The sequence below is a fragment of the Bombyx mori genome, chromosome 18 (assembly GCF_030269925.1).
Source record: "Bombyx mori chromosome 18, ASM3026992v2".
NCBI classification, from domain to species: Eukaryota; Metazoa; Arthropoda; class Insecta; order Lepidoptera; family Bombycidae; genus Bombyx; species Bombyx mori.
The window spans coordinates 1,986,316-2,014,279 of NC_085124.1; the positions used below are offsets into that span (position 1 = coordinate 1,986,316).

A 27,964-nucleotide genomic window follows, 5' to 3' on the forward strand; every position below is an offset into this window, starting at 1 on the left:
TTTATATCCAGTAAACTCCAGTCGTGCGTCGGAGCGGACACACACACTTTTTTTTTTTTTAATTCGAATAAACGTATTGACCGTTGAGATGCCAATGTCAACTTTTTAAAAAAGATTTTCAATCTACACAACAGTAGTTCCTCTCGTGTCTCGTTACAATATAAGCATTAAATTTACAAATATCTATTTCAAGTATCCGCGTTTAAAATGAGGCGGGAAATATTAACTACGGACGGAATGTTAGTTTTGTATGCCATTTGAGAATCTAGAAACGAAAGGGAATTTTGCTATCCACGCCTGAATTCATTCAAATGTTACCGTTTTCATTGCCACCGAATTAATTTGCTTGTTCTGGAGAAAAAAAAACAATCACTGAAACAGTATCTGAACACTAAGTCTTAGTACGTATTTAAATGTAATGTTTTGTTTAAAAAAACCCTCTTCTCGAAATCTTAGAACGGATTTCGATAGACTTTAGGCACTTTTATCCTCATAAGATTTTCGGCCAATACATTCTGTGATATTATATCTTCGTAACAATAAAATGATTAAACAAGGTTATACAGCCTTTGAACCTTGCTCTCTAAAGTTTAAAATCCTTTGAACATAATTTGATTAGAAACTAATAGCATTTTAATGCATACATTGACAAAATGTTGAACCCTGTGAAAGTAGATTTTATTTACACTTAATTTGTTTAAAAGTTTATGCAGACAAAAACGAAGGTCCATTTGCAGTGGAGTTTTGCGTTTATGGCTTTATAGGCGCATACGAACTCACAATGACGTTACTCGGACATGGCAGGCTTTGTGGCTGATTTTAGTATTGCCAGCAGTAAAAGATTGTCAAGAAAATTGATAAATCATTCTGATCTTTTAATTTAGAATTAAGTTTCGGAATTTTCTACTGCCGAGTAAATTATAATTTTAATTTATTAAACCTTCTTGTCGTTAGATCTCTTTTTCCACGTTTGTTTACCGAGAGTTGGTCTGCTTCTATTTGAATCGCTTGAAAAAGTAGACGAATTCATGAATGGTGTTCTTGCTTTATTAAATAAACATAGCAGCGCACTAAATCATCCACTGTATTTTGGGACATACATGAAGGATACGGGATATCCACATAAGAGAGTAAATTATAAAATATAGTCATTTCGTATCCTATAAATTCGTGTTACACATACAAACAAACCTGGTATTTTCATTCAAGTTAGATTGCATAACAATTATGGGGAAACCATAATATTTTTATTTTCATTTAATTTTCACAAAGAATTATATAATAAGAAGACATATTTTTAATGCTTTTTTTCGATATAAATTACTAGCCGTATACAAGTCCAGTGGCGATAGTGCTCGTACGATGTATTGTGAAATAGCTTGAAGAGTAGAATAACTACTATTATAATGGAAGTGGAAATCTGACCCTGTGTCTCAAGGCCCACCTTATCTACCACGTTGTGTTTTCTACAGGTATTGATAAACTTATAACTATAATTTGTTATAATAGATTGCTGTACATGCCTGTAACTGGCTTACATACCAGTACTTAATTATATACATGTTAATTTTAAGCTTGAATGTTTTGTGTGTATTGCTGTTGGTGTGTCTAAATAAATAAATAAACTGGAAGGCCACGAGCATATCAGTAAGCTAAAATAACAAAACAAAAATTGCCTCCTATGACTAACTTTATCCAGAAAGTTCAAACTTACAAAAGCATACCATGCCCATGCCCAGTTCTCACCATGCCCAGTCTCTGTGATATTGACAGGAATAGCTCTTTTACCTTAAAATTTTAATCCTTTAAATATGCGTGTTTTTAACGTGGAAAATATGAATTTCTTGCTTAGTGATAAGTTATAGCTAGAGATAGATAATGCACCATTTAAACTCATTAACTCTTTATTCAATGTTTTAACGAATGGGGAATGTAATATTTTGTGCAACCATGTGTTCATGCATGTATCTAATTCCACACTCCAAGAGACAAAGCTGTGTAATTATGCAGATCCGACTCTTAATGGAGATTGGCCTCAAACGTAGCTCAGACCAGACTGTGGAAGCTGCTTTGATTAGTACGCCAATTGTCTGGAAGCCTTGATTAGTGTCCTACTGGTCTTAAGAGTTTACTGTTCTATATAATAGTAGAGTGGTAGCTTAGTTTTGATAACATCGACTTCTGGCATTTAAGTGACAAGATGTATTTGTTTATATTTGATTGAAGTTTAATTAATTTTCAGACTTATATCAGGGATGACACCGGGACACATTTTTTGATATATTATGTTCACACAGTTAATAGAACATTATTAGTCACAAATCTAAAAAATATAAATATTAGAAAAGTTACACAAGACTCCAAACAGAAACAATATCACTTTGCGACCTGTTAAACTTCATACCAGTAAAGCAAAATCAAGGAAAAGGTAACAAAAATACCAGCTTATAAGATATCACATCAAAAACCAATAAGGTGTAAAAAAAATCCAATAAGGAAATCTAAATCTCATAAGTGGCAACCCAGCCATCGTACAGTGCGACAGAGAAGGAACACCGGATCGCGAGTTGCTGTGCTTGTACATTACGTTTCACAGTGTTTTCCAACACAGTTTCAATAATATTTAACAACAAATTACATGTGTTTTGCCTAACGTACGGCCTGTTTAAATAACACGATACAAGTGTCGGTGTATCCGACCTGTTTACAAGTGTAACAATTGTGTAGTGAATAGAAAGTTTTATTGGTCACTGAATTCTTACTGTAAGAGGTGAGTGAACTTTTCCCGTTTGAACGAAGGCTTTTGCCCTTTTCCCATCGTCTGGACACCATCTAGATTGACTGCTGTTAGCAAACAGATGACTTGTTCATCTTGTTAAATAAAAATTTAATAAATGTCTTACAAGAAAGCAAGTTACAACAATTTATGACTCATAAATTATGTTATTCCTTATGTTATCTTTAGTGGTAAACAAAACATCGTAAAAAGTGTTTAATGATTCAAAATAGCGGCAAACTTGAAGTTTTGTCGAAAGTACACGTTAAGACACATGAGAGTTACATTTAGAAAAAGTATACTACTGGTAGATCCGGTTTGGCGGCCGAGAGAGACTGGTTTTGAAGATTTATGAAACTAGTTTTATGCTGAAATATGTACATCGTAGAATATTTTTGTCGTTTTTTCCCTTGAAACATCAAGACAGTAATTTCTATAGGCGTTTCAGAAGTGTGTACATGTTTGTCAAATGACCGAGAATATATCTTGTTGAAGCGAAAAATGTCTTATTTTTTTATCTCTTGATGGAATATATATATTTATTAGCTAATGCAGCGCTACAAAAATGCCTTATAATACATCTATACTAATATATAAATCTACAGTGGTTTTTACGGATGTTCCGTTATAACTACAGAACCATGCATCTGATTGACTTGAAACTTGGCATCCATGTAGAAAATACATGTATTTAATGGATAGGCTAATATTTATATGAGCGTTGGACTTCCTAATAATAATGACAATCACTACATAGTATAAAACAAAGTCGCTTTCTCTGTCCTTATATCTATTTGTCTGTCCCTATGTATGCTTAAATCTTTAAAACTACGCAACGGATTTTGATGCGGTTTATTTTAATAGATAGAGTGATTGAAGAGGAAGGTTTATATATGTAATAACACCTATTAAATAGTGGAGAAATCAATACTAAATTACAGTTTCCGAAGCGAAGCGAGGGCGGGTCGCTAGTAAATAATAATGTTAATTTTAAATGTCCAGCGAAGCGGGCGAGTTCGGCTAGTTTTCTTATAATCCTCAAAGACAGATGAGAATTAAGACATTCCGATGGTGAGAAATAACTGTTGCCCATGGACAACACTAACGCCAAGGGCAAAACCAAATTGTTATCTGCCATTGAATTCTTATTTAATACGACCATCGATATATTATATATATATATGGTAATATATCGATGAATACGACAGTCATTTATCAACGAAAATAAATTGCCATAGCACCAATCGTGGGCGTTCGTGAATACCCCTCCCATACTTAGACGATGAGTACGACTTTTAGTTTTTATTGGTGGTAGAACTTTTTGTGCGCATGGAAAGTTACAAGCACTCTACTTATTTCTGCCGTCAGGATTCCTTAGACTCATGTCTGGAAGTGTGCGACCGGATTCCATTTGTAACGTCTATGAGCTGCTGTAACCAGTTAATACCAATTGGCATAAAACATCGCCTGTCAAATTAATGCAATTTAAAAAAAAAATCGTGAAAAGTTATTCACATTAAACTATGTCACTGTTTTCCATTATTATAATTTTTTTTGCTTAGATGGGTGGACGAACTCACAGCCTACCTGGTGTTAAGTGGTTACTAGAGCCCATAGACTACAACGTAAATGCGCCACTCAACTTGAGATATAAGTTTTAAGGCCTCAAGTATAGTTACAACGGCTGCCACACCCTTCAAACCGAAACGCATTATTGCTTCACGGCAGAAATAGGTGAGGTGGTGGTACCTACCCGCGCGGACTCACAAGAGGTCCTACCACCAGTAATTTGGTATTTGATTTAGTAAATAATATTTATTTACGTAAACAGGAATATATTTTAATTCTTGGAAAGCTCACAACAGATAATTCTTGTTGTTAAATAAAACTACTATTATAGTTTACTCTTGAATAAATTTATTTTCGTTTCGTTTTATTATTTCCGACTTTAGAATTATTTTACAGTTATATCTGTGTTTCGGGAATCCCTGACATGATCATTCTAGGCCCAAAAAATTCGATTATTTTGGAATTTCTTACCTCTTAGCCTACTGAGTTTCTCGCCGGATGTTCTCAGTGGGTCGCGATTCCGATCCGGTGGTAGATTCACTGCTCTTGCTAGGGCTAGTGTTGGCAAATTCTCTCAGGTTGAACCCGTGAGTTGACCTACCCGTCCGGACGTAACTGGAATAGCCTCACAGGCTACCAGCAAATAAGTAGAGAAAGAACAGTGTAACTCGTAGGAGATAAAGAAAAAACTAAGGATATTTGAAACTGCCATCTATTTACTGCTCAGCGTCAGAAGGTAATATTTAATTTCGAAATATCCGTATTTCGTCGTCAATGTACCCGATTTCGGAAACGAATTCTCAAAATTCCCGATCCTAAGGGTCAAAGGGACATGAGTATTTTAAGTGAAATTCCGAAAGACAAAAAGGTACTAAATTTAATTACAAAGCTAATTGTAAATGAACTATTCAATCAATTCGTGAGTTCGTGCAATGCATTTGAATACAGAAACCTAAGCAATATAATAATATATACTAGAGGTCCCGCGTTAGTCGAAATTCGACTATAATTAATTGGAATTGTAAGTTTGTACACTATCATGATTGTATTTTATACTTCTACTAGAGGTCCCGCGTTAGTCGAAATTCGACTATAATTAATTGGAATTGTAAGTTTGTACACTATCATGATTGTATTTTATACTTCTACTAGAGGTCCCGCGTTAGTCGAAATTCGACTATAATTAATTGGAATTGTAAGTTTGTACACTATCATGATTGTATTTTATACTTCTACTAGAGGTCCCGCGTTAGTCGAAATTCGACTATAATTAATTGGAATTGTAAGTTTGTACACTATCATGATTGTATTTTATACTTCTACTAGAGGTCCCGCAGTAGTTGAAATTCGACTATAATTAATTGGAATTGTAAGTTTGTACACTATCATGATTGTATTTTATACTTCTACTAGAGGTCCCGCAGTAGTTGAAATTCGACTATAATTAATTGGAATTGTAAGTTTGTACACTATCATGATTGTATTTTATACTTCTACTAGAGGTCCCGCAGTAGTTGAAATTCGACTATAATTAATTGGAATTGTAAGTTTGTACACTATTATGATTGTATTTTATACTTCTATAATCAACAAATTTCGCCAAGGCTACACTATAAAAAAATATGAATACAGACAAACAAAAAATTCTCGATTTGACCACAAACGTCAAGAACAAAAGTTTGACAATAAATAGTATGCATGCGTGTGTGCGTCAAATACATGGTATGTAGTGTGTGTAATGTTTTCTTTATTGATTTAATGTACCTTTTATGCATTATTAAAAAAAAAAATTAACAGTGTCCACTTCTTCTCTATATTCTTTACTAGCGACCCGCCCTCGCTTCGCTTCGGAAACATTAAAACACACATGAAACCAAAAAAAAAATATTTTTTTTTAAAAAAAGTAGCCTATGTTCATCAGGGACAATGTCGGCTTCTAATGGAAAAAGAATTTTTCAAATCGGTCCAGTAGTTTCGGAGCCTATTCGAAACAAACAAACAAATCTTTCCTCTTTATAATATTAGTATAGATTAGTATAGATAAGTGTGGAAAATTTCACACTACTCCATCCGCGCAATTTACGTAAAAAGGGATACAAAGTTTTCGCTTCACGTATTAATAATAGATAATGTATAGTGCTGTTATTTATTTACTCTGTAATATTCTTGCAGTCGAAATAAAATAAAATAAAACCGTCAAACTACTCGTAACAGCAAAAACAATCCCCATTGCCTGAATTAAGTGGATAACAGTATGTTAAAATTTCGTGAAAGAATGACCAAATGTTCCCTGAGACCGGCGATTCCGCGCGTCAGCTAATTTAAAATTGCATTAACACGCAGCGTGCAATACCAAACGCATTACTAATTGTGATTTTTTTTATGTTAGCATTTTCTTCGGTTTTGTATAATGATGTAATAACAAAAATGATACAGTATTATGACAATAAAAACGTGAGATTAAACCGTAAAATTCGTTTTTGATAAAATCTTTTTCATGTCATTGTGTTTTAAAGCACCAGTTATAACCGATTTAATCAATACTGTTGCTTCTTATTTAAGTAGCTCACATTTGTATTTTTATAACTGAAGAGTTGGGGTTTTTACTTTTCTTGGATTGTTGATGTCCGTCGCGTGCGTTTGCTTGCTTCTTCTTCTTCTTCCCCACCTTATCCCACTAGGTGGGGTCGGCACAACGAATTTTGGAACGAAGTTCCTTATCGCGCGTTGTGAAAGGGGGCTAGACGGAAAAAATTCTTACGAAAAGTTGTCACGACACTTTTTAGATCCGTCATTCTGACCAATCAACGTGTAGGCGCTTATCGCGTGACATTGCTCGTATCCGATTGGTCCGCGTAATGAGTACAGTTTCTCGAGATAGCGTTTCAACAATAGTAATTTAGTTCATAGTATTGTTTTTTTTTTTCTTCATAATGCCGTAATTTATTATAATAACTTAAAAAAAAAATTACAATTCCTTCACTTATTAATCGAAAGGAACTTCGTTCGATCCGGGTTGACACCTCTGAGTTTTTTCTATTTCATTCTCTTCTATCAGCCGTCATCTCAACACTCACTTCTCTCTCTCTCCCAAAGGCTCGCTGGCCTCCCAAAAACAAATAATTCCGATTTGGAAAGTTCGTCTCCGTTAGATGTCTACTCATAGAATATCTGAACCGTAGTGGGCGTGTGAGAACCGTTACAGACTGACATACAAGCAAAATTTAAATTGAGATAAAAATATGATGACTAATGTTTTTTTTTTTTTTTTTGAAAGCATTGAAACGTGAATATTTAAATAGGCAAAGACAAAACAATTCAGTTCTATTACGCCTCTGTATGAGTAGCGATTTTTTTAAATGTTGAGTAGCAATAACAAAAAAATTGCTACTTTCTTTTCGTTCATTTAAACAAAGAACAAATTTTAATAAAAAAAAAAAAAACTACCAGCTACCGTTAGGCTACCAGGGATTAGGTAGAGAAAATAAAATCTAGGCGTCACCCTCTTTTAGGCTCTTCAAACAACGGTCACCGTCCTCGTCGAAATTGTCGACTCCGACGAAGAGTTCGACGTGCAAACTAGCCCTTAGATAGTAGCCACTGAGTTTCTCGCCGGATCTTCTCAGTGGGTCGCGATTCCGATCCAGTGGTAGATTCTGCGAAGCACGGCTCTTGCTAGGGCCAGTGTTAGCAACTCATAGATTTTTGTAAGATTGTGTTTTCTATATTTGATTATAAAGTTTCGTCTAAGGGAAGAGTCTTCACCTCATTTCTAATATTAGAGTAGAATGTCTTGTGAGCCCGCACGGGTAGGTACCACCACCCGGCCTGTGTCTGCCGTGAAGCAGTAGTGCGTTTTGGTTTAATTGATGGGGCCGCCGTTGCACTATTAAACTGAGACTTGAAACACATTTATCAAGGTTAGTGGCGGCATTTACGTTGTTGATGGTATATGGTCTATGGGTCCCGGCAACCACTTAATACTAGGTGGGCCGGAGGCTCGGACATCCAAGTAAATAAATAAAAATAAAATATCCCATGTACCGGCCTTTATATTAGTTGTGATCGATTCTACAAATAAAATTAGATTCACCTCTCTTTAAAAAAAAATCATGTGTTAAGCTAGCGTAAAAACTCGTCGGCTTAAAAAACAATGAAATTAGTCAGCTCTGGTAGAAAAAACACCAAAGGTAGGATCTTGTCGGGTGCTCACCGACGAAGTTATCTGAAGACTTTAAAAGTCTTTACAGTTATAAAGGGTCAAATACACAATAAACTTAAAAACTACTTTGTAAGTTCAATAAAAGAAAACCTTACTGAAGAGAAAAGAGACTGTTGATTTAAAACACAATTTGAGAACAACTTTACTTTTTACTTTCATAAGAGAAATAATTCAATAAAACAAAATCGAAACTTTCACATCAAATGGATGGAATGTCTGGAAAATATCGATACGTCCTGTGATTTTATTGTATAGAAACCTACAACCAAGCATCGATCCGTATTAATTCTACGTAATTGAAAACACAAGCTTCTTTTAGTAAGACCTCTCACGGAGATGACTGACTTGATCGCGCAAAAACTAACAATCGCTAAACAAAAACCTGGTGCGACCTTGACTCGGCTTCGCTGTGGACGCGTCATAACTCATATGCTTATATGTATATACAAAATGTTGAGGGTCAAGATTCCTTAGTCTAAGTTTTTTTGGGTAAAAAATTACGCTCTGAAGACGGAAAAAAGATCTGTCTTTACACGCTTTTTTGTTGGGGTTAAGCTGCTTTCAGACTACGCTATCATTACCTCTTGTGAGTCCGTACGGGTAGGTACCATCACCCAGCCTATTTCTGCCGTGAAGCAGTAATGCATTTCGACTTGAAGGGGAGGCAGCCGTTGTAACTATACTGAGACCTTGGAACTTATATCTCAAGGTGGGTGGCGCATTTACGTTGTAGATGTCTATGGGCTCCAGTAACCACTTAACACCAGCTGGGCTGTGAGCTCGTTCACCCATCTAAGCAAAAAATACTAATAGCATATAGTATATAGTTCATAGCACAACAATATCGCGCACCATACACGGCTATGGCACGTTCACACTGTACTGTACTATATATTATTGGCTAAGTATACGCTGCTATACTATATGGCACTATAGTATAGCGTAGTCTGAAAGCAGTTTTAGAGGGCAGATTTTACTATAACAAAATCGCATTCTAAGTACTTACGGCTGGAAACAACCTACTTGCCCGTTTCTGCCACGAAGCAGTGACGTGTTCTTGATTAAGATGACTCGGCACAGCTGCTACATTATTGAGATATTATGATGTCTCTAGATTTCAGTATCTATCCAACATCCGATGGGCCATGAGATCGTTTACGCATGAAACGATAAATAAAAAACTTTACCTAGTCTTAAATGGCCCTCTATCTTTAGTTTTTTATTGCTTAGATGGTTTGACGAGCTCACAACCCACTCGGTGCTAAGTGGTTACTGCAGCCCATAGGCGTCCATGATGTAAATGCGCCACCAATCTTGAGTTATAAGTTCTAAGGTCTCAGTATAGTTACAACGGCTGCCCCACCCTTCAGACCGAAACGTATTATGGCTTCACAGCAGAAATAGGCAGGGTGGTGGTACCTACCCGTGCGGACTCACAAGACGTCCTGCCACCAATAATTACGCAAATTATAATTTTGCGGGTTTGATTTTTATTTTCACGATGTTATTCCTTCACCGTTTCAAAGGTTAGGCCATTTTTCGATGAAGGAAGACAAATATGTATAGTTAAGCGATCATTTACCTTGCGGGAAAACTCTTTTGAAGTCACTCAAATAAAATTAGGTGAGACATTCATAGCCATTTCTAAATGAATGAAAGTCTTGCTTCATTTTCCTAATTCAATTTATTTAAATGTGTCATAAATACATTTCAAGGTTCCGTGACCATGAAAATTGTGAATTTATTGGTAGCGACAGTAGTTTTACCCTTAGAAATAAGGTGACACTCTACAAAACTTGCATACGCCCCGTCATGACCTATGCAAGTGTAGTGTTCGCTCACGCGGCCCGCACTCACTTAAAATCCTTCCAAATTATTCAATCCCGTTTTTGCGGGATAGCCGTCGGAGCCCCGTGGTTCGTCAGGAACGTCGACCTCCATGACGACCTGGACTTAGAGTCCATCAGTAAGTATCTACAGTCGGAATCGATGCGCCACTTCGATAAAGCGGCACGACACGAGAACCCTCTCATCGTGGCCGCCGGTAACTACATTCCCGATCCTGCGGACAGAATGGAAAGCAGTCGACGTCGCCCAAAACACGTCATCTCGGATCCTTCCGATCCACTAACGGTGCTTTTAGGTACTTCAAGCAACGGTCATCGTTCTCGTCGAACCCGTCGCTTGCGACGAAGTGCTCGACGAGTGAATTAACCCACAGACACAGCCCACTGAGTTTATCGCCGAATCTTCTCAGTGGGTCGCGTTTCCGATCCAGTGGTAGATACTGTGAAACACGGCTCTTGCTAGGGTTCGTGGTAGCAATGTCGTCAGGTTTGAGCCCCGTGAGCTCACCTACATGGTAGGGTAAAGCTGAAATAGCCTCTCAAGGCTATCAGCATAGATAAGAAAAAAAGCAAACAAGTTAAAATAAACACGAAATTAAAACATCTAAGTGTTTTCAATAACATTTTCTAAGCTACATATCTCCGAATTCTTCCACGTCGTCTTCTTATTTGGGAGTGCAATTGTTTTGTGTGAAACAAAGCGTACTGTTACGTGACGAATCGTTGCATGTTGTGCCACAACAAAATTGCTGTACAGAACACATTGAGTTGAAGCTTTGTAACCTAAAAATAGCCATTCTATGACTGCTCATTATTTTTAATTTCTCACGGCGGCGGTTTTTGCACGCGTCTAAGTTGTGGTAAGCTTCTGACACCTCGTTAATAGAAAATCATTTCACACTTTCGTTATAAACGTTATAAATGCTATACTACTTAGAATAAATATTATTAAAATAATATACCATTTATTGAATGTGATGTCACTTAATGAATCGAAAATTATTTATTATCATGCATCGATATATGTAAAATGCAATGTTTAGTTATATGTCCAGGTTTTAAGTGTTGGTATTTCGATATGATTCCAATTTAGACCTTGTCTCGAAACGAAACAGGCATTTTGCGGTGTCTCTTGAGTTTGATAATCATAAAAGTAACAGTAAAGTTTAACCGGCCTATTCAAGTCTTTAAATGAGGCTAAGCCTTTTATACAATCTGCTCAATGATGTCAAAGCCTTTCACTGGTGGTAGGACCTCTTGGGAGTCCGCACGGGTAGGTACCACCACCCCGTCTATTTCCGCCGTGAAGCAGTAATGCGTTTCGGTTCGAAGGGTGGGGTAGCTGTTGTAACTGTACTGAGACCTTGGAACTTATATCTCGAGATGGGTGGCGCATTTACGTTGTAGATGTCTATGGGCTCCAGTAACCACTTAACACCAGGTGGGCTGTGAGCTCTTCCATCCATCTAAGCAATAAAAAAAAAAAAAATCTGTAGTTACGTCGTACGGTATCGAATTCGTAATGTAAACGTATCGAGTCCTCGATACGAAAATGGATCATTACATTAGATGGTTTACGTTACGAGATTTACGTTACCGTAAGTCAAAACAATTTTCGTGCCCACGATCATGTGTATAAGTTCCGAATATCGAAAACGTGACTATTCGATTGTGAAACGAAAGTAAGTAAATTAATTCGTGGTGCTGCTGAAAATAATTCCTTTTACGGCCGGTAGGGGCGCTGCTTAAATCCTATACATTGTTTATCGATAGCGATACGAATGCTTTTTCGATAGTCATTCGTGCTCGCCCTGCTCAGTGTAAACCTTCTGACCATAAATTTTGCTGTGGGTCTAATCTCGCGTGATCGGAACACACAACCGTTACGTCACACACAGTCACGAGAAGATGTCGGACACATTGGTACGTGTTCAACAATCACTTACAATTATTATTTTTTATCTAAGTTCTATCTTCAAGCGTCGCCGATTTTATCATACGAAAAATTATTTATTATTTACGATAATTTAGATTATTCAAAACTATTTCCTTGTTTATAGCTCTTCCTTTATTAAAGACTAGGTGTACCCGCCTGCTTCGCTAGTCAATTAAATTTAACATTATTATTTCTCATTCCCATAAAGATTCTCATCATTAACGCCCGCGCAACTGGTCTAGGGAGTCCAACACTCATATAAATATTAGCCTACCCATTAAGTACATGTATTTTCTACATGGATACCAAGTTTCAAGTCAATCGGATGCATGGTTCAGTAGTTATAACGGAACATCCGTAAAAACCACTGTATTAGTATAGATGAGTTGTTTTATGATTTCTCATTATTCTTATAATTAAGTAATTGTATTCTTTTTTTTTTTTATTGCTTAGATGGGTGGACGAGCTCACAGCCCACCTGGTGTTAAGTGGTTACTGGAACCCATAGACATCCACAATGTAAATGCGCCACCCACCTTGAGATATAAGTTCTAAGGTCTCAAGTATAGTTACAACGGCTGCCCCACCCTTCAAACCGAAACGCATTACTGCTTCAGGGCAGAAATAGGCAGGGTGGTGGTACCCACCCGCACGGACTCACAAGAGGTCCTACCACCAGTAGTTCGTAACTATTCTTCTTGTAGCTCATACAAAATCACTAGCTTCAGGTTAGAATAAGGCACTGGAATTGATTATTTGATAAATTGATGTTAGCTAATACAATATCCCATCTTAAGCATTTTTTAAAAACTCATTTAAAAATTACGACATTTTTTTCGCGTCACCAAGTTTATAAGGGAATATTACAATAGTTAAGGTCTAATTTAAGTTCCGACTAGAATAGGCAATTAGAATGTGTACCTTCTACAAATTTAAACATCATTAAAAATAATAATACATCATTAACATTTGTTTTTTAATTCATTATGTAGCCATAATCGTAATTAATATCGACGAATGAGTCTGTTAAAGCAACACGACAATAGCTTGATCAAAACAGCAATGGCAACCGGCAACAAGAGAGTAAAGTAAAATTATGATTCGTGAAACCTCCCGCAGGACCCAATCGAATTTCCGGAACGCTCACCTGATTTGACAGGTGTCCAACTTATCTTGACAGAGTGGCCAGTAAGAAGTAGTGCTGTAATATCCCCAGAGGCTCTCTCTCGCGAATTGTAGATGCAATTAAAGACACTTTCACGGCTTAATCTGGCGTTTATTTGATTTGTATAACAATTTCCGATGAATCGTCTGATCGAAGTAATCGTTCCCCGAGATTATATTGTTTAGGTGTGTTTGATGAATTGTCTGTTTAAGTAGAATGTGACGGTCTTCTAAGTTAAATTTCATTTTGTTTATTTATTTGATACTAGCTGACCCGGCAGACTTCGTAGTGCCTCAATCTATAAATAAAATACCTAAACTTTTGTATAAAATAAACTTAAAACAAACAAAACGAATCCGTCCGACGGAAGACACATCAAATGAAAAACAAAATTGTTATTTTTATTTAATTTCGCTCATTTTCATATTTATTTACCTTCTCTGGAATTCCACAAATAATTCAAGACCAAAATTAGCCAAATCGGTCCAGCCGTTCTCGATTTTTAGCGAGACTAACGAACAGCAATTCATTTTTATATACAGGGTGGCCCATAAGTCCTTTGATATGAAAAAAATTTATTAAAATAAAACTAATTACATTATGAATTAAATTTTTATTTACATAAAAAGCTTAAAAAACGGGAATTATTTTTTGAAAATAACATCTCCTAAATGTAATCCGTTGCGATCACGGCACTCTTGCAAACGACGTCTAAAATTGTCGATGACTGCGCGGCACGTCACTGCTGAAATGCTTGTCATTTCTCTGCGGATGTTTTCTTTTAGGGCCTCAATTGACCGCGGGTTTGTGTCGTATACTTTAGCCTTAAGGTAGCCCCACAAAAAAAAATCCATCGGGGTCAGATCTGGACTACGTGGAGGCCAGGAAATGTCTCCTCTCTTAGAGATAACTTTGCCCTAAAAAAGTTGACGGATAACGGGCATAGCAGTGTTAGAGGTGTGAGAAGTGGCCCCATCCTGTTGAAACCACGTCCTGGCATTAAAGCCTGAAAAGTTTTGCAATTCTGGTATGAAAAACTCTTCGATCATAGCCACATATCGCTCCGACGTAAGAGTAACTGCGCGCCCTCTGCCATCCTCAAAGAAGTAAGGCCCTAGGATACCATGGGCTGACATAGCGGCCCAAACAGTCACTTTCGGACTATGTAAGGGCTTCTGATGCTTAAGTTTTGGATTGATGGGGCTCCAATAGCGGCAATTTTGTTTACTAACATGCTCGTTAAGATGGAAATGAGCCTCGTCAGAGAACATTATGTTATTGAAGGAAGTAAACCGATTCAACATTTCATTCGCATAATTTTGTCTTTGAATACCGTCAGTTTCCTTTAATTCTTGAACCAACTGAATTTTGTAAGGGTGCATATGTAAATCTTTCTTCAAAATCCGTTGTAACGATGTCCTGGATACGTTTAATGCTCTGGCGCGCTTACGAGTTGACTGTGTCGGATTTTCGCGAATAGACTGTGTCACTGTGTCTATGTTTTGTTCCGTACGTGACGTCCTTGGGCGACCCAACCGCGGTTTATCTAACGTCGAACCGGTCTCCTCGAACTTAGCAACCCAGTTCTTAATCGTTTGAAGAGTTGGAGTGTCGTCAAAGTTGTGTAAACCTTTGTGTTCTCGAAATTTACGCCGCGCAACGGTTGCCGAATTGTCGTTTTTATAAAACTCGCGCACACAAAACGCACGGTCCGCTCCGGTAAAACGCTCCATCGCGACTAAATTCCCAGAAACCGAAGTTACTCCCCCCGCTTCCCCTGCACCGCTCACGCGCGCCCTGTTCGTTTTATTCAAATTTTACTTTTCAAAGGACTTATGGGCCACCCTGTATATAGATAGATAGATGTTCCTCGTATCTATTCTCCTCTTACTTAACCTCCCACCTAATCGTTAGTAGCCTAAGGGGCTATTTCACCTTCGTGCGGACCGATAGGTGAGTTCATCGGCCCAACTTAAATTTCTAATACTGGTTCTAGCAAGAGCAGTGAGAAGATCCGTCAAACTCTTCATCGTAGTCCACGAGTTCGACGAGGATGGTGACCGTTTTATTTTGTATTGTCTTTGAGGAAATTTCTATAAAAATCCGATTTGACTGTCCCAGAGTCTGGATGGGCGATTTCTCGTCTAGGAAAACTAAATAAGTAACTTGTTTCGGTAATAGAAAGACGGTCGCAAAAATGACAGCGAAACATTTTCAGTGGCATGATCGACGGTTGTCTAAGAACTCTTGACTATGTCTTGAATTAAATCCATGAAATATAGAAGTAGTGAGGAATGTGAATTAGCAGAGCAATTGTTTTTAAAGTGCTTCAGTCTATGCACCAAAGACAGTACTGAACCTTTTTCCAGTTAGCCTCCAAGTAATTTTATTTCTATTACCTGAAAAAGCACTCTCATGATTGAACCCATTTGATGATAAAGAGTTACAGCTCACTCTTTCACTTGGATTGGCTAAACAAACATAGCAAATATAGCCAAGTGATTGTTTGTGTAATTACTTATGGCATTTGCTCACCCACCTGTCCTGATGAAACTGGAAAGGCCTCCGGGCCACCAGTAATTATTCAATCCTAAAAAAAAAACCACCACCCAGTCTATTTCTGTCGCGAAGCAGCGACGGTTCCGGTTTGAAGGGAGGGGCAGCCGTTGTACTGAAATATAGAACTCATGTCTTAATGCGAGTGGTGGCATTTACGACTTTGACATGTTTAGGCTCCGGTAACAACTTAACATCATGTGAGAAGTGAGCTCGTGCTCCCGTCAAAGCATTTTTTTTCGCGTCATAAGCCCATAGTGTACATTACCAACTCCCATTAAATTAGAGGCTGGATTTGATTTTATTTCAATTTGAATTGAATTTCCAATAGTATTTATTTCATTTCATAGGAGAATCGGTTACCCATCAAATCGGTGAACAAATTAATTACATTAAAATACTTATCATCAACTAAAAGTATATAATATAAAATTGATAAAACACTGCTTTTCCTTCAATACAAACTATATTCAAAACAAAAAAAATATATTCTTAGCCCTCAGTATCTTAAATGTTGGAGTAAAGAATTTTCACATTTTTCATTTTTATGGCCGCCATAATAAGTAGGGGAGGTCCTCTAGAGAGTTGTAAATAAGGGTTTAGCTCACCCGTGGGTAGGACACCATCGCGATCCGATACTTTGGAATCGTGTTGGCGTAATGTACGACACTCAATGTTCAACCAAAAAATATTAATATTTTTATTGAAATAGAATGCAATAAAGGAATCAACAGAATTCGCCGCTTCTCAAGAACCACAGAAGGTGATATTTCATCAAATAAAAAAAAACTGGTGGTAGAGCCTCTTGTGAGTCCCCACGGGTAGGTACCACCCCCCTGCCTATGCCTATGCCCTGAAGCAGTAATGCGTTTCGGGGTTATACTTGAAGGGTGGGGCAGCCGTTGTAACTATACTGAGACCTTAGAACTCATACCTCAAGGCGGGCGGCGGCATTTACGTTAAAAATGGCTCCGGTAACCACTTAGCATCAGGTGGGTCGTGAGGTCGTCCACCGACTTAAAACCGGCGTCGTTGGTTGTCGATGATCGTCTTGACGAGTTGTCGTTCGGGCTTCGTCGAGGTAGCACCGCGTGACTGATTATAGTGTTGACCACAGGAACCAAGTACTAAGTTCTGACCCTGGGCGGAGACGGACGTGGGTAGGGCTCTAAAAAATCCCCACATAACCCGTGTTCCTGCAAGCCGCAGAATCTTCGCATCAGGTTTGGTCTTCTTGCTGAAAAAAAGAAACTAATCTAACGCTTGTATCAATAATGATTAATAAATTGAAAATCGGAAACATATCATACGTGGCTTAAAATAAAATTAGCATTGAAATTAATAAAGCCTCTGAGATAATATTAACATCTATGATTTTTTTTTTGTTTTTTGTTTTTTTGTTTTCATGGAACTTGGACGAGCTTATGCAATGGTGGACGACTGTCTTTCCCCCCCCCCCACCTATTCGGTAGTAGCCTAAAGGGCTATTCCAGATATGTACGGACTGGTAGGTGAGCTCACGGGCTCAACCTGAGAGAATTTGCTAACACTAGCCCTAGCAAGAGCAGTGCTTCGCTGAATCTACCATCCGATCGTGATCGCGACCCACTGAGAGATTCAGCGAGAAACTCAGTAAGCTGTGTCTATGGATTAGATTGCTCGTCGAACTCTTCGTCATAATTCGTGTTCAACGAGGAGAGTAGCTGGTGCTTGAGGGGCCTACAAGCACCAGCGGCTATCAGCGCTCATTGGCACAGCGAGTCCACTACCGCAGATATTGAAACCAATCAAAATTATGTTATCAATGTTTTTGTTATTTTATTTATTTGTTTTTTTTAGTACATATTAGCTAAATTGTACCAGTAGCACCTTGATCTAATCTGGATTGCAATCTAAATGCTATCTATTGATGGCATGCATTGCTATGCGGATGACAGCACGGGGGATGCGCGATATATCGGCCATCAGAGTCTCTCTCGAAGCGTTGTACACGAGAGGCGATTAAAACTTGTGTCTGAAGTGGAGAACTCTCTGGGGCGGGTCTCCAAGTGGGGTGAACTGAATTCAGTTCAGTTCAACCCATTGAAGACACAGGTTTGCGCGTTCACTGCGAAGAAGGACCCTTTTGTCATGGCGCCGGAATTTCAAGGAGTATCCCTGCAGCTTTCCGCGAGTACCGGGATTCTGGGGGTCGATATTTCGAGCGATGTCCAGTTTCGGAGTCATTTGGAAGGTAAAGCCAAATTGGCCTCTAAAATGTTGGGAGTTCTCAACAGAGCGAAGCGGTATTTCACGCCTGGACAGAGACTTGCGCTTTATAAAGCGCAGGTCCGACCTCGCGTGGAGTACTACTCTCACCTCTGGGCCGGGGCTCCCAAATACCAGCTACTTCCATTTGACTCCATACAGAAACGGGCTGTTCGGATGGTCGATAGTCCTGCTCTCGCGGATCGCTTGGAACCTCTGGGTCTACGGAGGGACTTCGGTTCTCTCTGTGTTTTATACCGCATGGTCCATGGGGAATGCTCTGAGGAATTATTCGAGATGATTCCCTCATCTCCTTTTTATCATCGCACCTCCCGCCATCGGAGCAAAGTTCATCCATATTATCTGGAACCGCTGCGTTCATCGACAGTGCGTTTCCAAAGATCTTTTTTGCCACGTACCATCCGGCTTTGGAATGAACTCCCCTCCACGGTGTTTTCCGAGCGCTATGACATGTCCTTCTTCAAACGAGGCTTGCGGAGAGTTCTTTATGGTAGGCAGCGACTTGGCTCTGCCCCTGGCATTGCTGACGTCCATGAGCGACGGTGACCACTCACCATCAGGTGGGCTGTATGCTCGTCTGCCTACAAAGGCAATAAAAAAAAAAAAAAAAAAATGGTATACGCACTCAGCAAATCCATATTAATGTACATGGTTTTGGCTGTCGAAAACAAAATTACAAATATTGATAATTAGCCATTGTTAAATAGGATATCCTTCACACATCTGACAAATCCTCTTAGTCTAGGTTCAAAAATATCAAGGTCACCTTTTTCTTCATCAGCCTGTACCTCTCCACTGCTGTATGTAGGCCTCTCCCATAGTCCGCCACAATGATCCTCTGCTTTCCGCGTCTATTGTCCCCTAGCATATCGCCGCAAGTCCTCGGTCCACCGGGCAGGGGGACGCCCAACGCTGCGCTTACGTTATCCTTATTTATGTTAAGGGAAATTCACATTTCTGTTTCACTTCAAGATTTATTAGGTTATTAATGTTCTTGAGAATGTGCTCCTTTCACATCCGGAGTTTCGCGATATAGATACTGACAGTAGAAAATATCTTAAAAACGTTAATAATGTTTATTATTCAAACGGTGATTTATTTAAAACAAAATTATTTTAAGGCTGCGTATTTGAATTTTTATCGATATTTGGGCTTTTTTTTTTCTTGGTAAACATAATTTTAAATGATTCGTTGATTGTATATAATAAATATTAATAACGTACGAATTCAGCGTTTTTCAAATAACGAAATGAGAAAAGAACAACTGACAGTTGTTTTTTAATAAATAAATTCCAATACTAATTATAAAAAATATATAAATCTATATAGTAATACGTGAAGCAAAAACTTTGTATCTCTTTTTACAAAAATTGCGCGGACGGAGGAGTATGAAATTTTCCACACTTATAGAGAATATAGAGAAGAAGTGCACAATGGTAATATTTTTTTAAATTATGGATTAAAAATACATTAAATCAATAAAGAAAATATTACACACACTACCATGTATTTGACACACCCACATATACTCTTTGTTTATTGTCAAACTTTTGTTATTGCTTAAAGTATGCTTAAAAAAAAGTGTAGTCAAATTGAGAATAGGTTAATATTGTTTATCTTTAATATTACGGGTATTTGTCTATAGTCTTGGCGAAATCTGTAACAATAGAACCATAATTATGTTGAAACTTATAATTTCAATAAATTAGTCGAAATTAAATTAACGAGTAGAAAACAGCTTAATTTTTGCATTTTTTCGTGTATCCAGCAACCGCCTTGTAAGTTGAAACAAATAACAATAAAAGCAACGCATAAAAGCCATCCAAAAAAAAAGGTTATATTAATATAATTTTTGAAATAACGAATATTATAACAATCGCTCCAGTTTCGAAGGGGAATATAATGCGTTCATTTCTAACATTTTAAGGCAGTAGGTTTGTTCAGTAGTACTAGCATTGGTGTTTCATGCGGGGTGCTATGAAAGACAATATCGATTGGTGAAAAGCTACTTGGCTAAAACGATATTTCGCTTAATCATCATCATCATCATCATCAGCCTTTATCTGCCCACTGCTGGACATAGGCCTTCCGCAATGCCTTCCACATAATGCGGTCCTCCGCCTTCCGCATCCAACGACTTCCCGCCGTGCGCACTAAGTCGTCAGTCCACCTGGTTGGAGGACGCCCCACGCTCCTTGTACCCATCCGTGGCCTCCATTCGAGGACTTTCCTCCCCCACCTGGCGTCGCTGGTTCGACAAATTCGCTTAATACGCGACATTTATCTTTGTAATTAAAGAGCTATTTAATTTAGTATTAGTATCAACAATTCGATGTTTTTAATAGAACTTCAATTATGATAACCCCATACGAATTGCTGAACAAGTTTTTTGTCGATGATATTTTTTCCTAATTTTAAACTTTAAATGGCTCTCCTGTAAAGTTGCAAAAATGCCACTTTTTACTGGTAGTAGGACCTCTTGTGAGTCCGCGCGGGTAGGTACCACCAACCTGCCTATTTCTACCGTGAAGCAACAATGCGTTTCGGTTTGAACGGTGGGGCAACCGTTGTACCTATACTAAGACCTTAGAACTTATATCTCAAGGTGGGTGGTGCATTTACGTTGTGAGCTGGGCTGTGAGCTCGTCCACCCAGGTAAGAAATAAAAAAAAACCTTAAACCTTTCACCGCTCGGTGTAGTATCATTATTAATAAACATTTTCTACATATTTTTAGACACTTCTCACTGCGCGAGCGACGGTAACCACTTTCCATTTGATATGGCTCACACTCATCAGCCTTCGTGGACAATAAACGCAATCTCCCAGTGTATCTTGTTTAGAATTAAACAGTTCGCGAGTAGGCGGTACAATAGCGTCGTTTGCGCAACATTGAGTCACGCGTCTCCTAAAGGAATGCTCATTCGCCTTTGGAATATTAATTTACAATTCTACGTAGATGAAATTGAATTAAAGATCGCTTAATTAAGAAACTTACTTGTTTAGCAACGCCCGGAAAATAGTGCGGCCATGTTTGTCGGTAGCTATAGAGAATCAGTCAATTTATCAACAACTTTATTTTTTTTCCCCTACCTATTATAATCTCGCTAGTAACCTCGAGGGGATATTCTAGATTCACCGAACTAGTAGGTGAGCTCACGGGGCTCAAACCGGGAGTGTTGCTAGCACTGGCCCTAGCAAGATCAGTGCTTCGCAGAATCTACCACTGGATCGGAAACGCAACCCACTGAGAAGATCCGGCGAGAAACTCAGTGGGCTGTGTCTGTGGGTTAATTATTATTATTATTATTAATACTTTATTTCAGTCTTTTTTTTTTTTAAAACCATAACATTTTGTTAGTAATAATTACTTATAATCTATGTTAGTAACTTAAAAAAAAAATCTAACACATAACTATCATTATATATATTTTATACCATTACATTTTTTTTTCTCCTACTGCAAAGGCTATTGATCAACAGTCCCTCGATCTTGCTCGATATGATTTTCAAAAGACTGTTGCCACTGTCACGGACTCGCATACTCGTCGAGCCCTTCGTCGCAAGCGACGGGTTCGGCGAGGACGGTGACCGTTGCTTGAGGTACCTAAAAGCACCGTTAATCTACTAAAGTATATACGCAATTTAGATTGGAAATCGGCAGTGCTAGGATGTGTCCAAGTTGCAACCTGACTGGACAAAATCTCTTTAATAAATCACGAAGACACTGCATAAGTTTACTATAATGATGCGATATCACTGACTCTAAGGCCTTGCATATTGCGAAAAAAATAATTACGAACAAAAACGGGTACCTAAAAATAGAAGAATATCATTTTTATTTCAATACTAGCGACCCGCCCTCGCTTCGCTTCGGAAACATTAAAACACACACGAAAACAAAAAAAAAAAAAAAGAGAGTAGCCTATGTTAATCAGGGACAATGTCGGCTTCTAATGGAAAAAGAATTTTTCAAATCGGTCCAGTAGTTTCGGAGCCTATTCGAAACAAACAAACAAACAAATCTTTCCTCTTTATAATATTATTATAATTATAATAATATTATTAATAGTATAGATGTTCTTTTCTGTATCGTATCTTAATCACCACCTCCACCCCAATGGAGCATGAAAGGGGCAAGTTTTCGAAATAAAATTTTCATTTTTCAGTGCTACTTCCGCCGAATCCGGAAAGTTTTTTATTATTGACAATTCAAGAAATTCTTCGAAAATGACTATAACTTTTGGTTTCATTTTGTTTTACACGTAAAATATATAAATTTTATAGATGTCTCATGTCAAAAAAAAAATTAAGTCACTTCATTAATATGTAAAGATAATATAAATTTTTTACATAATTGTATATCATAATGAATTTATCGAGATATCTACAAGTTTTTTTGATTGCGCGATCTCACTAAAAGCAAAAGTCGTTGTAAGAACTTTTCAAATAATCTATATATTTTATACTAATATAGGTATATAAATCTACAGTGGTTTTAATTACTATAGGTTATAACTACTGAACCATGTATCCGATTGATATGAATACATGTACTTAATGGATAGACTAATATTTATATGAGTTTTGGACTCCCTAATAATAATGACAATAAATAATAACGTTAACTTTAAATGCCTAGCGAAGTAGGCGAGTATGGCTAGTAGTATCTAAATATGTAACGTTGATAACCGTAAAAGTTTTAAACCATTCGTAGGGTTATTTTGCTTATTTCATTTAACAAAGCAGGTAGATTCTTTTTGAAACGCTGAAAACAATTTTAGTCATGAATTTTGAATCGGCACAAACGACGTCTTTGGAAAATAATGAATTAGTCAAGTGATGTATCATCCTTCTTTAAACAAGGTCTTACCGGAAGGCAGCGGTTGGCCCGGGCTCTTTATATTGCTGATTTAAGTGGTAAGCTAATCTGTCTTCGTAGGCAAACAAAAAAACATTATTATTCAATGCCAGCTTTCTATCTAAGCGCTATAAATTATAATAAATTGGGGAATAAGTCTCTTCACATTTTTAAAAAAAATTCACATTTTTTAATATAGTTTATTTACATTTAACTAAAATATGTAGGTACCATTTTGTTCGATAACTTTTTGCCATCTCGTAGGTAGGGAAATGATCCCGTTGCTATAGAAATTTTGGGGCTTTTGATCAAAATACCGCGACAATTGGTTTTGGCAGTCCTCTCGTGATGTTAACCTGACACTGCCTAAAGAATTCTGAAGAGACCGAAACAGGTGGAATACTGAAGGTGCAAGGTCAGGACTATACGGCGGATGCATTAACACCTCCCAGCCAAGCTCTCTTAATTTTTGCTGAGTGGCTAAAGATGTGTGAGGTCTAGCGTTATCATGATGAAAAACCACACCCTTTCTGTTGATTAATTCCGGCTGCTTTCTCTCCACTTCCTACTTTAATCTCATCAGTTGTTCGCAGTAAAGTTCAGACGGTCCTGCTTGTTGGTAACAGCTCATAATGAATAATGCCCTTCCAATCCCACCACACACACAACATCACATTGTTGCGAGTTAACCCGGGTTTCGCCACAGTCTGTGAAGCCTGACCGACCTTTGACCACGACCTATTTCGCACGTTCTTGTCGTACGTGATCCACTTTTCATCATCAGTTAGCTATCAGCTTCTTCAAAAATGGTTCGGTTTCATTACGTCGTAATAAAGAATCACAAATAAGTACACGGTTCATTAGGTTTCTTTCAGTGAGCTCGTGAGGTACCCAAATATCGAGCTTTTTTGTGTACTCAGTTTTTTTAAATGCGCCAAAACTGTTTTGTGTTCAATCCCCAGTTCTTCAGCTACGTCGTAACTACTGAAATGCCGATCTTGCTCCACTGTTTCAAAAATGGCATCTTAAACCAAATTTGTGCTACACTCACAGACACTGCACTAGGTCCATAAAGATCGCAAATATTTTCGCGGCTTTCGTTGCATTTTTACCTTTTTGTAGTAAAATTTTAAAATGTATCGAATTTCTTCATTAGATTCACTCATCTTGACAGTACGAAAATTAATTAAAAATCACACAATTTCCTAATTTGAATTTGGATTATCTTCTTAAAAATTTAAACTATTAACGATACCAAAACCAGCCAGATACAAATAGTATAGCCAAAGAGATTTTATTACAAGTTCATACATACTATAATACGAAAAGACTTTTTCCCCAACCTATTATTTAGCCATGTTACATTTTAACAATAGGGATCCTGAGAGCTCGCGCAGAAATTATCGAACTTTTAACTTTTTTAAACTTGAGTGTCCACTTAAAACAAACAGCACTAAATAAAGAAAACTTGTTCAGACCCGTACGGATTCAAGTGTGCCGCTAAACTTTTTCGTTAGTAAACACGCTAAAGATTTTAATCCACTTAACGTTTTCCGAGCTCTCTCCTTTAACTTACTTATAATTTATGAAGAGAAAATCCGGGCGGGGCTCTTAAATATTTTATACGTCGTCCGGCCTCCGGTGCTGCGATGGATTATAGCAGCCTAGATTATGAGTTCTCAGGGATCGAGTAAATTTTTAAGAGAGCCCGCTTTTACGTTCGACCATTTAACAGCTCAGGATGATAGATGCAGTCAGGCCGTTGTCAATGTACAACCTGTCTCCTTTATCTGGTCTCTTCGTGCAGATTTTTATGTTCTTTTATTTTATCTTAGTTTATTGCTTAGATGGGTGGACGAGCTCACAGCCCACCTCGTGTTAAGTAGTTAATGGACCCCTTAGATATCTAGAGATATCTATTCTAAGATCTCAGTATAGTTACAACGGTTGCCCCACCCTTCAAACCGAAACGCATTACTGTTTCACGGCAGAAATAGGCAGGGTGGTGACACCTTATATGGTTTTATTTTTATTTTATTGCATTGATGGATGGACGAACTCACGTCCCAACTGATTTTAATTGGTTACCGAGGTCTATAGACATCTACAACGCAAATGCCGCCACCCATCTTGAAATATGAGTTCTAAGGTCTCAGTATAGTTTTTTTTTTTGTTTTTTTAAATACTCGTGTTTCCCCTGACATTGTCAGAGCGCTTATTTAGGTTTATTTAGATTTGTTTCAGTATTTATTAAGTTTACTTAGTTTTTTGATTTTTAAATTTTTTCTTCCCAAAATTATTAACGAATTTTTCGAACGAAATTTATTAAGTTACTTATAGTTACAAAGGCTGCCCCACCCTTCCAACCGAAACGCATTTCTGCTTCACGGCAGAAATAGGCAGGGTGGTGGTACCTACCCGTGCGGACTCACAAGACGTCCTACTATATTCGTTTTCTTTTTATACTATTATAAGTTTTTGTTATTAGTCTTGTAGGTAGATGAGAAAAGGACCTAGCTGCCTTTAATTGACTATTCTCCATAAATCTCGTTTGAAGATAGACATGACATAGCGCTCAGCAAACACCGAGGAGGGAAATTTATTCTAAAACTGGAGTGTACGAAAAATACGGAAACGCTTTATGGATGAACTCTACTTTGGTGGCGGGCGGTGCGATGTTAAAAACAAGATGATGGGATCATCTCATATTTATTTTATTTTATTGCCTTTGCAGGCAGACGAGCATACGGCCCACCTGATGGTAAGTGGTCACCGTCGCTCATGGACGTCAGAGCGCTCCTTATAGAACATACGGTACAAAGTATAGAGGGAACCGAATTCCCTTTGTAGGCGCAGAAGCTCCAAACGAAATATAAGAATAGTAGCGAGCTAGAAATCTTAAAAAAAATATTGTTCAGACAAGCGAATGAGCTCACATCCCACCTGGTGTTAAATGGTTACTGAAAGTCTCACATGTATTGTCAACTATGTATGTCTTATGTTAATTCAATATTAGCATGTAGAAAAAATACGTATTTTTTTTCAGTATCAGATATCGGGCACAATATAATCCAAGATGCGTTCCTCATCGCCGTGGAGGAGCAGGCCCGGCAGCGGCTACAGCGGCTGTCGGCCCTCAAGCGAATCACGCCCGTGGACATGTCCAAGCTCTCTGTAGAGGTGAGTTTCTATTAGTCACTATTTTTAATACGTCTCTATTAGCTTCAGACGTATGTGTATGTTAGTTTGTAACGGAATCTTTGAACATGATTTTGGCCCCTTCAAAACGTCGGATTAATTCGAAATTTAGTATACTTATCAGAGACCGCTGACAATTCAATATTAAAAAAAAAAATTAAAAAAGAAAATTGAAAAAATTGAAATTCAACTAAAAAATGAAAAATAAATAATAGTTTAAAAAAACAAAAAAAAAAACGCTTTTATAGAAAATCCAACTAAAAAATAGAAAATAAATTTGAATTAAAAATAGTGTAAGAAAAAATGATTTTATTGTAAAATAGCGTGGGGTGCTTTTCAGGATATTATCAAAATAACCCTTCTACTCATATCTGTTCATAAAATATTTATAACTACTGATACCATGCACCCCACGCTTTTTTTTACAATAAAATCATTTTTACACTACTTACACTATTTTTAATTCAAATTTATTAAGATATATTTTCTATTTTTTAGTTAGATTTTTTATAAAAGCGTATTTTTTTTAGTTTTATTAAACTATTATTTATTTTCTGCTACTTATTCGCTGGTAACCTAAAGGGTTATTCGAGCTAGGCGCGGACGGGTAGGTGTGCTCACGGGCTACACCTGAATTTGCTAACACTAGCCCTAGCAAGAGCAGTGCCTCGCAAAATCTACCACCGGATCGGAATCGCGACCCACTGAGAAGATCCAACGAGAACCTCAGTGGGTTGTGTCTATGGGGTTAGTGACTCTGGCAATCTTTAAGTGCTGTTCAGTTCACAAGCTCTTCACAGATCTACTTTCAGCTTGAGGTAGCTATGTTAATGCACATTCTCCGTATATTATACCAATGGCCTTTTTTATACAATGCAAAGAGACGAAAACAAAACGACAATAAACTGATGCTTGATAAAAAGACAAGTAAATTTAAATACTATTGAATAACAACGAACTTCTAATTGTATTTTAATTACTTTAACGACTTCTAAGAACTTAAAGCAATCATGAGATTTCCATTGTGTTATTTTCCCACAACTATTAAATATTAAAAACTTGACTAAACACGGAGAATTTAATTATTCATAGTTAAAAATAAAGGCCGGTATCATATGTATCAGTCTAAAAAAATGAAATGGTAAGGCACAGCTAATTGCTGTAGGTAGCGGCCTCCCCCCGGTGAAGGTCAAGGGGCGACCTGGGGGGGTGAGGCCGCGCGGTGCGCTACCAGCACTCTAGCGCGCTGCCGTGGAGTAAATAGAGCGACCGGTCGACGGTGTATCGCGTCCCGACTCGGCAGGCTGGTTCTGGTCCAGCGGGGTATTCCGGGACACCAGCGGCACCGTCTGGGTGAACTGACGGGCTGCCGTACCGAGACGGCTGACGTTTCAGAGCCTTCGATTCGCCTCGAAGGCTCCGTCGGCTGGGCGTCCTTGGGGTGAGCCGCGCCGTCTGGTTGTAGTGTTGGTAGCCCCCCTACCTCATTCGGGTTCTGACCTCGGAGGGGATCGGACGTCGGGTGTAAGAGTGCAGGGGAGTCATTTAGTGGGTGGGCCCTAAAATC

At 37.9% G+C, this 27,964-nt stretch overlaps 1 protein-coding gene across 5 annotated transcripts in view; it reads left to right on the plus strand.

Moving 5' to 3' along the window:
* LOC101742023 (protein PALS1) overlaps nt 1–27,964 on the plus strand; it is a 185,597-nt gene that overhangs the window by 9,435 nt on the left and 148,198 nt on the right. For all 5 annotated transcript variants that reach the window (XM_038017128.2, XM_038017130.2, XM_038017129.2 and 2 more), the window contains exon 4: nt 26,246–26,379. In XM_038017128.2, the coding sequence (XP_037873056.1) occupies nt 26,246–26,379 (134 nt within the window). The remainder of the gene's footprint in view (nt 1–26,245; nt 26,380–27,964) is intronic.